The 12,986-nt window shown below is 50.0% G+C and overlaps 1 protein-coding gene across 2 annotated transcripts in view; it reads right to left on the bottom strand.

The window, feature by feature from the left end:
• Positions 1-1,651: 1,651 nt before the first annotated feature.
• Positions 1,652-12,986, bottom strand: part of ATP8B2 (ATPase phospholipid transporting 8B2) — a 53,138-nt gene continuing 41,803 nt past the window's right edge. For both annotated transcript variants that reach the window (XM_081891338.1, XM_081891337.1), the window contains 7 exons: positions 12,248-12,431; positions 11,250-11,473; positions 10,726-10,809; positions 9,107-9,337; positions 6,872-7,010; positions 5,770-5,900; positions 1,652-4,348 (listed from right to left, as the gene is read on the bottom strand). In XM_081891338.1, coding sequence (XP_081747464.1) covers positions 4,043-4,348; positions 5,770-5,900; positions 6,872-7,010; positions 9,107-9,337; positions 10,726-10,809; positions 11,250-11,473; positions 12,248-12,431 — 1,299 coding nt within the window. In that variant the 3' untranslated portion in view covers positions 1,652-4,042. The remainder of the gene's footprint in view (positions 4,349-5,769; positions 5,901-6,871; positions 7,011-9,106; positions 9,338-10,725; positions 10,810-11,249; positions 11,474-12,247; positions 12,432-12,986) is intronic.

Here is a 12,986-nt window from a genome sequence, read left to right as displayed (position 1 = left end):
GCCCCTGGGCCTTAGTTTGCCTACCCATGGTCTAGTCCAAACCCCTGCAAGGCAGAGAATCTTTCACTCAATATAGGGCGTTCAAACCCTGAGATTTTAAGAGCTTCCTGCCTGCTTTATTAACTGAACTCGACCCACCTAGAAGAGGGCAGCTGCATATAATAAAACTGAGCTGCCTGCTTTCCGAAGGCGCAGGTTTGCCCTATGTGAAGCCTCCTTGGGCAGTGGCAGTGTACCTCCACACAGGCTTATTGGCTGGGAGTGGAAGTGCAAGGGGTATTTGCAACTGTGATGCTGCTCGAAACAGTCGCGGCTCCCCCTCCCCAGAGAATCCTGGGAATTGTAGTTTATTAAGGGTGCGGAGAGTTGCTAAAGGTAAAGGGACCCCTGACCACTAGTTCCAGTCGTGACTGGCTCTAGGGTTGCGGCACTCATCTCGCTTTACTGGCCGAGGAAGCCGGCGTACAGCTTCTGGGTCATGTAGCCAGCATGACTAAGCTGCTTCTGGCGAACCAGAGCAGCGCACAGAAACACTGTTTACCTCCCCACTGGAGTGGTACCTATTTATCTACTTGCACTTTGATGTGCTTTCGAACTGCTAGGTTGGCAGGAGCAGGGACCGAGAAACGGGAGTTCACCCCATTGCGGGGATTCGAACCGCCGACCTTCTGATCGGCAAGTCCTAGGCTCTGTGGTTTAACCCACAGCGCCACCCGCATTAGGAGACCCCTATTCCCCCTCACAGAGCTACAATTCCCAGAAGCGAGCAGGTGTGCCAACTTGAATAAAATATTGGGCAGGGCTGGTAAAATGGAGAGGGAGAACTAAGAACACTCTGCTAACCCAGAACTAGTGCTTCAGATTAAGAAATTTGCTTCAGGATGAGAACAGAAATTGGGCTCCGGGGGTGCGGTGGCAGCAGGAGGTCCCATTAGCTAAAGTGGTGCTTCAGGTTAAGAATAGTTTCAGGTTATGTACGGACCTCCGGAACGAATTAAGTACTTAACCTGAGATACCACTGTATAAACTTGGCCTGATCCTGGCGGGGGTTTCCCTTGCGCTTCTCCCTCCTCCTCTTGAGTAGCCCAACATGCAGGAACAGTGCGGTAATAAATCTCCAACCTACTTTGCTGCCACGAGATGGGAGGGTGGGCGAGAGCTGGCAAAGAAGCCTACCCCCAGTTGAAATCTTAAAATCGCAATGTCCAGATTCGATGGTTCTTCAGGGTTTCCGTCAGTGTGTGGGTCTGCTTGGGACATAGGTGCCAGCTCCCTGGGTGCCCAAACACCCACAAAATTCCCCACGAAGGTGCCTGGCACCCACAAAATTTGGTACCAGGGCCATGCACATCACATTGCACCCAGAGCAGGCCTGGAGAACCTCCGGCCCCCCAAAGCTCTCCACCCGGCCCTCAGGACTCTCCTGAGGCCTCCACCACCCAGCAACTCACTCTCCTTCTGGGTTTCTGGCTGAAATGTGCCCTTGACAGCATTTAGCAAAAACCATTGACTGCCAAATGAACCCCCCACCAGTTTATGCCAACAGCCAGTCGAAGGAGTGACCGCCTGAGATTTGGGGCAGATGTGCCTTTTGCCCCCTTTTCTGGACTTCCTGTCATTTAAGCAACAAACACAAAAAGACACGACGATAGCTTTTTTTGGTCTTTTTTAAGAAAATGCAATTTCTCTTTATACCCATAAAATGATACAATTCTGCCAAGTATAGAAATATGTAATAAATTATATGGAATGTCCCTCGGTCCTTGCACGGCACGGCTGCCCTGCTTATAAAGCCCCTCTCACCCTGCAACCCCCCCCCCCAAAAAAACCACACACAATAAAAATAAGGTAGTCCATGGCAATCCTCTCCCCCCCACCCGCCGTCCCCCGGTTCCCAATGAACTTTTCTCTTTGGTATCGAAGTCGGGTTTTAGGCAAGAAGGGGGACGGGTGAGAGGCAGACCTAAAATGTTGCCGCTGCAAAAACTAGCCCCCTGCCTGTGCCTCTGAGATGGGGGGGGGAGAAAGAAAATTTGAGGGATATGCTAGGAAACTTCAAAAACTGGGTGGGAGGTGGCCCAAAGTCACACAGCAGAGTAAGGAAGGAACCCACCCACAGAGAAATCTTAAATTTACTGGCTTTTCCTTATCCCGACAGTGGCAAGGAAACCTGAGGCCTCCTAGGCCCCAACATTTTGGCCTATGAGGCTGTTGGGACTGTTGTTGTGGTCAAGACTATGCATGTGTGTCTATATAGACACGACAGAGGTGTATGTATTTTAAAATTTGCCATTTAGGATTGAAGTGCAAGCCAGTGAGAGAATTACATGCTCGAAGCAGAATTTGAGGCTATCAAATCCTGACTTTCAGGCCCTGCTGGCGATCCTCTTTGTATCCACTCCAGAGTCAGACCGACTGAAACGAAATGTGCCTAAGCTGGTCACAAACATTCGCTTCAGTAGGTCTACTCTGAGTAAGGCTATCCTTACATACAACGCCCCAGTTCCTAGCATATCTCTGGAACAGTTCCACGAGGCGTGTCCTCACACAGCGACTCGCCACAAGTGCCTGGATTTATTTATTTTAAATAAACTTTTGCAGGACAAGTAAACTTTTGCAGGATGTTTGCCAGAACAAATGTTGCTTTGTGGGAGGGTGGTGAGGAAACTGGGTGCAAAGGGCTTGACGCCCTCTCACATCCTCCGCGGGCTGCAGTAGCAAAGCCCCGAGCCGAGCGCAAGGATGGGGGAAGCTGTGGCCTGAGCCCAGCCGATTCCTCATCCTTGGCCAGCACAACAGGTGAAGTCCCTTGCCGTCCCATTCTCAGCTCAACATTTGCGCCATCCAGGTAGCTCTGCTGTGATGGGTGGGCTTCTGCTGGTGGAAACCAGAAAATCGGCAAAGGTGGTTGGTTGGGTGGGTGGTTAAGAGGAGGGAGCCTGCTTGCAAGCCGAGGTCCTACGTTATATAAAAATATTTTTTCCTTTTTCTTAAACTATTTCCTGCCTTGGGAATAACAGACCCAAGGGTGTAGACTCTCTGGGGCGCAGACAAGAGGGCAAAAAATAACAAACCAAGCAGGTCCTTCGAGGGGGGGGGGCCAGAGAAAATAGCCGATGTGTTTCAAAGCTTCCCCCCCTGCAACCTCCCCCCCCCCAAAGGCAATCCATGCTCCAGGCATCTTGCTGGAGGCTAGCAACCTCGTGCCCGAATTCTTCTCCCTCGCACTTTGGGTGGCACAGCTCCTGCGGAAGCGGGAACCACGGATCTCCCAAGCCGTGCCAGTCCAACCTTGTCCTTTAAACACCGCCGCCCTGTGCCCGAGGGAGGCACGCCTAGAGAACTTCCAATGCCAATGTGGAATAGAAAAAAATAATAATCTTTTTTTTCCTCCTTTTTTTTTTTTGTAAACGTGGATCGTTTTCTTTCATATAGATCTGTATATATATATATATATATTAAAAAGACACGATTAGATGATAGGAGGACAAGGCATGGAGGGGGGGTCGAAAGCGGGGTGCAGGGCGCCCGCCCCCCAATCTTTCGCCTGCCGCCTCTTGACGGGAGGCTCCAGCCTCCGACGCACCTTTAAGCGCCCCCAACCTTCTTGCGCCTCCAAGCCAGATACATTCATGTGCGGTTCAGGGAGATGTCACTGGGTTTTTCATTCTTGGAAGAAGAAAAAAAAGACTCCCTTTTGCACAACAGTTCAGGGTAACATCAGTCTGAGGGTTGTGTGTGTGTGTGTGTGTGTTTGGGGGTTACACCTGTGCACCCCCTAACCCAGCCAGTGACCTGTTTGCCACTGTAAGCCAGCAGTCAATTATTCTTATGATTATTATCATCATCATCATCATCATCTTTTTGGTTATACGGCCACAAGCCTCCTAGGCCTCCTCGATCCATCCGGTAAGATCCGCATCTCTGCGGCTACCGGGGGAGGGCCCATTTTTGGCCCGTGGGGCAGCCCTCCCCGCCCCTCCTGAGGCAGGGAGTTCCGTCCGTTGCGTGTGTCTATCTGTCTGTCCCGGGACCTTCCTCCTCACACCTTCAGCGTCTTGTCAGGCCCACCCCCACTAGGGCTGCTGGCCACGCTGCTGTCGCCGCCGCCGCCACCGCTGCCCTTCTTCTTGCGCAAAGTCTCAATCCAGCTAGCGCTGGGGCGGCCGCTGAAGCTGGAGAGGGCGAGGGAACTGAGGCGCATGTTCTTGCCGGACATGATGAGCTCTCCGAAGCCCTCCTGGTGGGAGAAGGCGTAGCCGGAGCGGCGAGAGCCTGCCCGGCCCACCCTCCCCATGCAGCGGTGCTGGGCTTTCTGCTTCTTCCTCACCAGCTGGGTGTAGCGCACCTGAGGGGGGGGAAATGAGAAAGCGGGGAGGAGGGGAGAGTCAGAGGCAGCAAGGAAATCTGTTTCCCCCCCTCTTTCGTGGGGGCACCCATCTGCCTCCCCGTCCCCATATTCCTCACGACAACCCTGTGAGGCATGTCAGTTTGAGAGAAAGTGACTGGCCCCAAGATCACACCTGGGGATGAGTGGGGATTCGAACCCAGATCTCCCAGGTTCTAGTCTGAGACTTTTAACCACTTTTAACCCAGGCCATTGTGTCTGTAACTCTATGGGCGTGCCGGCTAGAAACTCATGGGAGTTGTAGTCGAGAAATGATCGAGCCAGCTGGGGCTGATGGGAGTTGAAGTCCACGCCGATCAGGGAGGGTGATGGGAGATGTAGTCCAAAACTTATGGAGGGCATCCGGTTGGCTGAGGCTGGCCTTGCCCAATATGGCTGCCAGCAATATCCCCAAGGATTTGGGCTGCGGACTTAAGTGAACTGGCACCTCTCAGGGCAGACAGATGAGACCTGCTAGAAGCAGAAGCTTTAATGTGGGATTATAGAATGCTTTATGATCTGGTTGGAAGAGCCTTTGGGCATTTTCTGCATGTAGCTACCTGGGCAAGAGTGCCGTCAGAACCCTTGATGTGCCACGATGGAGTGGCAAGGGCGGGTCACGAAAAGCGTTGGATCCAAAACCTTACAGATGCCCTGCTTTACGTCAGTGTCCCGTGTTATTGAGACCCTCAATAGCCACTGTCGACATAATAGATAACAACTGAACGCAAGAATGGCACTTCTTCTTTTATTCCAATCTCTCTGCGCTCTGGTTATGCTTGACAGGTGTTGAGAAATATTGAGTTGGAAGGGACCACGAGGTTCATCCAGGCCACCCCACCCCACAATGCAGGATATTTTGCCCAATGTGGGACTTGAACCCGCAACCCTGAGATTTAAGAGTCTCATGCTCTACCTGCTGAACCATCTCATTCTTTTTTTTGCTTGCATCAAAACGTATTCATTATTAAAAAAAATAATACCGTATTTTTCGCTCTATAAGACACACGTTTTCCCTCCTAAAAAGTCAGGGGAAATGTGTGTGCGTCTTATGGAGCGAATGCAGGCTGTGCAGCTATCCCAGAAGCCAGAACAGCAAGAGGGATTGCTGCTTTCACTGCACAGCGATCCCTCTCGCTGTTCTGGCTTCTGGTATTCAGAATATTTTATTTCTTGTTTTCCTCCTCCAAAAACTAGGTGTATCTTATGGCCTTAGAGTGAAAAATATGGTAATTAAAAAGAGAAGGAAATTTGGAACCTGAGTTTGCCAGGGAGAGTAGGGGCTGGCAGACAGACAAGGTGTCTACCTCGGGGGGGGCGGGGAAGGAAGGAAGGGCCTCCACCCCATCTTCCATTTGGGATCCCTCTGCACCCAAACTCACCGTATCCGAGAGCTCAGGCTTCAGGTCCAGCTTGAGGAACCGGAAGGCGACCACAGGCATGATGCAGACGACGGTGGTCAGGGCAATGGTCAGCCACACGGCAGGTTGGGCTAGTGTGTTCTGGGCATTGCCTGGGCAGAGGAAGGAAAGCAAGAGGTCAGGGAGAGAGGGAGAGATTCAGAGGCACCTCTGATCTGGGAAGCAGGGGAGCTCACGACAGCCTGGACACCAAGTCCCCCTGCCGTCCCCTCCCCTGTACAAAAGTGTAAAGGAACTTTCCCATAATGCACCTTGGCCCCCTCGCAGAAATGTCCCCTTTGTGGCTTTGGGCCCTCGTATTTACAGGACGGCCTCTCCTGGTTTGCCCCGCAGAGGACCTTAAGGTCCATGAATAATCATAGTTTAGAGGTCCCGGGCCCTAAGGAAGTTCAATGATCCTCTACCAGGGCCAGGGCCTTCTCAGTGATGGCTCCGACCTGGTGGAATGCTCTGTCCCATAAGACCAGGGCCCTGTAGGATTTAACTTCCTTCTGCAGGGCCTGAGCTATTCCGCCTGGCTTTCAACTTAGCTTGATCTTTTATTCCCCTTCCTTCCCTCCCCCTCCCCTTTTTATGAAGATTACCAGCTCTGGGATCCCACAGCTAATTCTCCCTTGGTCTCCATGCTGGCCCAAATAGGACTAATTTAGCCAGTTAGCCCTGGTGATCATCTAATGTTTATTGGATGGATTTCCCCCCTAAATTGATTTTTGAATTCTGAATTTATTGTTATTCACGTTTTATACTGTATTTTATGCTGTTTTTTGTTGCATCAGTTAAGTGTTTTAAATTTGTTGTTAGCCGCCCTGAGCCCGGCTTTTGAACCGGGAAAGGCAAGGTATAAATAAAAAAAGTATTATTATTAATGCACGGCCGCTGGCCATGCAGCCGAAATCTCCCAGAATGCACAGCCCTTGGGCCCCAGTAGAAATCTCCCAGAATGCACCACCTTTGTCAATAATAGTTCTGCAAGGAGGCAAAGAAATGAGGCATGTGTGAGAGAGGGCAGGGCGGAGAGAGAGGAAGTTGTAGACCCAAACAGAGAAGCAGTCTCCAGACTCACCCACAAAACGGAACTGGTTGGGGAAGAGCTGGAAGAGGCCGTCGCTGTGCATGGCGAAGAGGATGGCGAAGTAAACAGCCAGGCTGCCCCAGATGAAGAAATGGTTGATAGCCGTCCAGAATCCTGTATCCAGGCCAATCTGTTGGGGGGGGGGAGAGAAGGTCGGCACAGGCGCTTCCTGTGGGGCGAGGGACGGCACAGGCGCTTCCTGCCACCCCACAGTGGAGAAAGGTTCCACTGAGCATATGTAGAGTGCTTTCCCCTCACCACCAGCGGGGCAGCGGCAAATTCAGAAGCGCAGGGTCCCTTCCTGATTTTCACAGTGACACCCCCTCGCAGCCATGCCTCCTGGCAAGATTATACAGTAAACTCATAATAACGCAGTAATTACAATTGGGGATGCGTTGCAATGATCCCCTTTCACCAATGCCAAGGGCTAGCAGAAATCTCCCAGAATGCACTGCCCTTGCGGAATGGACGGAATTCAAAGACTATTTAGTTAAATATGCTAAGATAATTTAAATAGAAATACTTGCAAATAACAGATAGACTTAGGATTTAAATATGTGAAGTTATAGAATAATATGTTGGAAGTAAAGATGAAAAGAAAGAAAGATGGTGATTAAGTAAATTTTATGAGAAATTTGTTTTGGAAAACTGTTACAATGATATAGATATATATATACGTGTGTGTGTGTGTGTGTGTGTGTGTGTGTGTGTGTATATATATATATATATATATGCAGGTTTTGGTGTCCTCGGGTGTCTTCCCGTGTAAAAGTTGGGGTGTCTAGGCGACGTTTCGACGAGGTCTCACTCGTCATCTTCAGGCTGGTGCTTTCGGCTTCTCGTTACTGGAACAGAGCAGGATCTCAGTGTTTGAGTTCCTATAATTACTGTTGAGGGGGTGTGGTGTATAGCCTCCAATGTTCTGGGCAGAGAGGAAGTTCCCAGGCTAGTGTGCCTTTTCTTCTTTTGTTCCTTAATTACTTGAGGGATATCTTGAGTGATTTCTTGAGTGATATCCTGAGTACCACTTAGGTGGGTCATTAGGTGTGGATTAGTTGCTAAAGTCTTTGTGTCTTGACCTCTTGAACTTTGTGAAGAGTTTTTCTGAGAAGATGGCTGTACTGCACTTAGTTGTGCTCTGGCTTGGCTTCGTGTATAGGGGCGAGCTGTGGTTTTGTGGCCTGTGTCAGCCAGATCTGTGTAGGGAAACCAGTAGCCAAACCATGGTGGCACCTCCGGATGCTGCACCCCCCTGCAATCCCTACACAGATCTGGCTGACACAGGCCACAAAACCACAGCTCGCCCCTATACACGAAGCCAAGCCAGAGCACAACTAAGTGCAGTACAGCCATCTTCTCAGAAAAACTCTTCACAAAGTTCAAGAGGTCAAGACACAAAGACTTTAGCAACTAATCCACACCTAATGACCCACCTAAGTGGTACTCAGGATATCACTCAAGAAATCACTCAAGATATCCCTCAAGTAATTAAGGAACAAAAGAAGAAAAGGCACACTAGCCTGGGAACTTCCTCTCTGCCCAGAACATTGGAGGCTATACACCACACCCCCTCAACAGTATTTATAGGAACTCAAACACTGAGATCCTGCTCTGTTCCAGTAACAAGAAGCCGAAAGCACCAGCCTGAAGATGACGAGTGAGACCTCGTCGAAACGTCGCCTAGACACCCCAACTTTTACACGGGAAGACACCCGAGGACACCAAAACCTGCATTCCTGTACCCGTGAAAATCTACGAAAGCATATATATATATATATATATATATATATATATATATATATATATATATATATATATATATATATATTTGGCCAGGGGGATTTGAGGAAGTCACTTAACAATGTTACTAAGAGTGGATTAAATACAGCTAGGATTTATGTTTGTTTGTGTGTTTACAAATTTTGGAAAATTAATTAAAAAATTGAAGGGGAAAAAAAGAAGGCACTGCCCTTGGCCACTGAGCAAAAATCTCCCAGAATGCACTGCCTTTAGCCCCCTAGCAAAAATATCCCAGAATGCACCACCCTTGGCCCCCTGGGCTCATGCAGTTGCAAATACACCTTGGGTAGAACAGCTGTTTTATTCGCAGCAGATAAGGACTAGAAAGCCAGGACTTGTGGGAGATATATATAAAAATATATCTATATATATATAGATATCTAGATATATATGTTGTTGTTGGGGTGGGTGAGTTTGTTGTCCTACCTGCACGCTGACGACGATGACGAGGGAGGTCGCCACGGTGACGGCAAAGGACTGGTAGTCGGCCAGGTGGGAGTTGTCGCTGAAGACCCCGTAGGGGATGAAGAACATGAAGACGGAGGTGTAGATCCCTTGAGCGATGCAGATGAAGAACTCCCGCTTGTTGAAGAGCAGGTTGAGCTGCCCCGGTTCGTACAGCTTGGGGTACTCCAAACTGCGATGCTCAGGCACATCCTAGCAAAAGGGAGTGGGACAGGGCTAAGCCTTTAGGCCTGAGCGCAGGACCACCCCAAGTGGGGCACACAGGCCAGGGACAGACAGGAACAAAAATTGGGTGTGGCACACTCAACGCAGACTCGCCAGAGGGGATAGACACACACGCACAGAGAGACACAAACCAGAATAAGTTGGCCATTCAGGCAAAGGGGGCACTGCTCCGTCAATATCTAACCCAGGGGTTCCGAAAGAAGAAGAAGAGTTTGGATTTGATATCCCGCTTTATCACTACCCTAAGGAGTCTCAAAGCGGCTAACATTCTCCTTTCCCTTCCTCCCCCTCAACAAACACTCTGTGAGGTGAGTGGGGCTGAGAGACTTCAGTGAAGTGCGACTGGCCCAGGGTCACCCAGCAGCTGCATGTGGAGGAGCGGAGACGCGAACCCGGTTCCCCAGATTACGAGACTACCGCTCTTAACCACTACATCACACTGCCCCCCGGGGGATGGTGGGATTACCCGGGGGAGGGTGTTAGGAGGCAAGGGGGCTGCTTGGGGATGCTGGAGGTGTAAAGGACTTTGAAAAGCTGGTATCGCTGGATCAAGCCCATTTATTGAATTAAACGAAATACTTCTAACTGGATTTTTAATAAAAGTGCCATAATGCAACTTTTATCTTCCCTGGTAGGTCATGCAAACTGCAGTTCTCAGTACAGTGGTACCTCGGGTTAAGAACTTAATTCGTTCTGGAGGTCTGTTCTTAACCTGAAACTGTTCTTAACCTGAAGCACCACTTTAGCTAATGGGGCCTCCTGCTGCCGCTGTGCCACTGCACGATTTCTGTTCTCATCCTGAAGCAAAGTTCTTAACCCGTGGTATTATTTTCTGGTTAGCGGAGTCTGTAACCTGAAGCGTCTGTAACCCGAGGTACCACTGTAATGCTATTTATAGGGTAGGGAGCACAGGGGGCAGTCGCTTGAACAGTTTGGGAACCACTGACCCAAGCTAAGGATCTAACCCACTGATTTAACCCTCTGGCCCTTGCTGGATTTGCAGCGTCCCTGACCACTGGGGCTCAACACCACCTTACCCCCCTGTAATTACATTTGAATTTGATAGTTCAGTAGGAAGAGCATGAAATTTTTAATGTCATGGTTGTGGGTTTGAGCCCCACAATGGGCAAAAGATTATGTTGGGCAAGATGATCCTCGTGATCCCTCCCAACTCTACAATTCTAGGATCCCTGATTGGTTGGGACATGACGGGTGGGAAAAACATGTGGGGCCCACATAGCTGAGAGAGCCCTGGGTTCACCGCCCCTGCCACTGGTCCATCTGGCTCACAGCAGCCTTTGCCAATCTGCTGCCCTCTAACCGCTATATCACACTGCGGAATTAACATGACTGACCTGGTCAAAGACACCCATGGCGAGCACTGGCAGCGAGGTGTAGACAATGTTGTACAGCGTGATGAAATATTGATCGTAGACAGTCTTTGAAAAGATAAGAGGGAGAAATTGAGAGACCAGGGAGAGGAGAACAAAAGGAGTCTTTGCTGCCCCCTGCAGGCCCGCTGGTGTAAAACAGAACCCAGTCACTCAGCTGGGTTTGCTGCATTTCCAAAACATTTTACAGTGGCTTTTTTGGGGGACTGGGAGTAGGATTTTCAAACCTCCAACTTCATCAGCCCTCAACAACATCAAGTCTCTAATCAACTCGGGACCCAAATAGCTGAAAACCAGGCCCTCCTAGTTATTTCATTGCTCTTAGATCATGGGTACTCAAACTAAGGCCCGGGGGCCAGCCATCCCTGATAGGCTACGCTCACTCAACGTGCTTCTCATCCAGGAAGCAGGACAAAGCATGAGCCTGGAGGGAGGCGCCATTGCGGACCCCCGCCCCACCCACCCCTCCGATTCGCCAGCCGAGTCACCTGGGCAGAGAAGCCGCAGAAGAAGCCGAACCAGAAGTGCACCATGGTGAAGGCGAAGTTCTTGTAGAAGAAATAGCAAAGGAATTTGCACATGCGCAGGTAGGACCAGCGCCCGTGGACCAGCAGGAGGCGCTGCAGGAACTTGAACTGCGAGAAGGAGTAGTCCGAGGCCAGCACTGCCTGGATGCCCTCCTGGCCGCTGATTCCAACACCGATGTGGGCGGCTGGCGGGAACGCAGGAAACAGGAAAAGGGGTAAGGGGAAGTCAGGCTCCTAGGGTATCCCAAGCTCAGATCCCCCACCTTCCATCTTAGGAAGGACAAAGCACACATGGTTCTCTCTGTTTCTAAAACAGGAGAGAGGAGCCTTTTCCCCATATAGGTAAAGGGACCCCTGACCATTAGGTCCAGTCGTGGCCAGCTCTGGGGCTGTGGCGCTCATCTCGCTTTATTGGCCGAAGGAGCCGGCATGCAGCTTCCGGGTCATGTGGCCAGCATGACTAAGTCGCTTCTGGCGAACCAGAGCAGCGCGCGGAAAAAGCCGTTTACCTTCCCACCGGAGTGGTACCTATTTATCTACTTGCACTTTGACGTGCTTTCGAACTGCCAGGTTGGCAGGAACAGGGACCGAGAAACGGGAGTTCACCCCGTCGCGGGGATTTCAACTGCCAACCTTCTGATCGGCAAGTCGTAGGCCCACAGCGCCACCCGCGTCCCTCTTTTTCCCATATAGAAGACCACATTTGCTTCCAAGAGGCCACATTTTAATTATAGGCAGGGCCAGAGCAGGGAAGCAGGTGCCTCAATCCATCAGGGCAGCCAACTGGCTCTGCCTCTCTCTGGAACTTTCCCACCCTGCAAAGGCCTTCGTCACAGAAGTCTGCTTATTTCCTCCTCCCTCCCAACGCGTTTTCCTTTTGTGCTGTGGCATTTTTAAAAAAAACGCATCCGCAGAACTAAAAGGACGAAAGCTCACGCAAGCGCCGCCTCGGGACTCACTCTTGATCATGCTGACATCGTTGGCCCCGTCGCCAATGGCCAGCGTGACGGCCTTCTTGTACTTTTTCACCAGCTCCACCACCTGAGCCTTCTGCAAGGGGGTGACGCGGCAGCAGATGACAGCTTTGCAGGCACAGGCCGTCTCCAGGAACTCCAGCTCCATGTCGGCCTCCAGGGCATGTGCCTGTGGGGAGAGAGGAGAGTGAGGGACGCAATCCCACATATCTATCATCCAGACAAGCAAATAACCACTTCAGGAAAATTATTATTACTATTATTATTATTATTATTTACAGCCCTTCATCCAAAGATCACAGGGTGGTTCACAACACGAAAACACAAAATTAAGAATTAAGATCAATTCAACAGTGTAAATAACTTTTGATGGATGTAATAATGGAATACTGAATGGCTCGATTTATTTAAAATATGCAGGGATTTATGTTATGCAAAATGAACCATGGAAGAAGGGAAGTCACTGATATTTTACGGTTGGTTAAATGAATATTCTGAATTTTAAAGCAGAAAATTTAATAACAAATACACACACACACACACACACACCCAAAAGAGAAAACAAAATGAATAATAAAACAAAAACAAACCAGCAATCTGCCTCCCACAAAAAGACCATACGTAGAATGTGTAACTGTAGCTGCGAGGGGCAATATTGTCTCCCAAGAACTCTCTGGGCCCTTAAACTACAGCTCCAAGGATTCTATGTTTAAAGAGGTATTAA

This window comes from Podarcis melisellensis (assembly GCF_964234715.1).
Source record: "Podarcis melisellensis genome assembly, chromosome: 16".
Taxonomy (NCBI): Eukaryota; Metazoa; Chordata; class Lepidosauria; order Squamata; family Lacertidae; genus Podarcis; species Podarcis melisellensis.
Note: the sequence above shows the minus strand (reverse complement) of the source record. Positions and strands in the feature narration are given on the sequence as shown.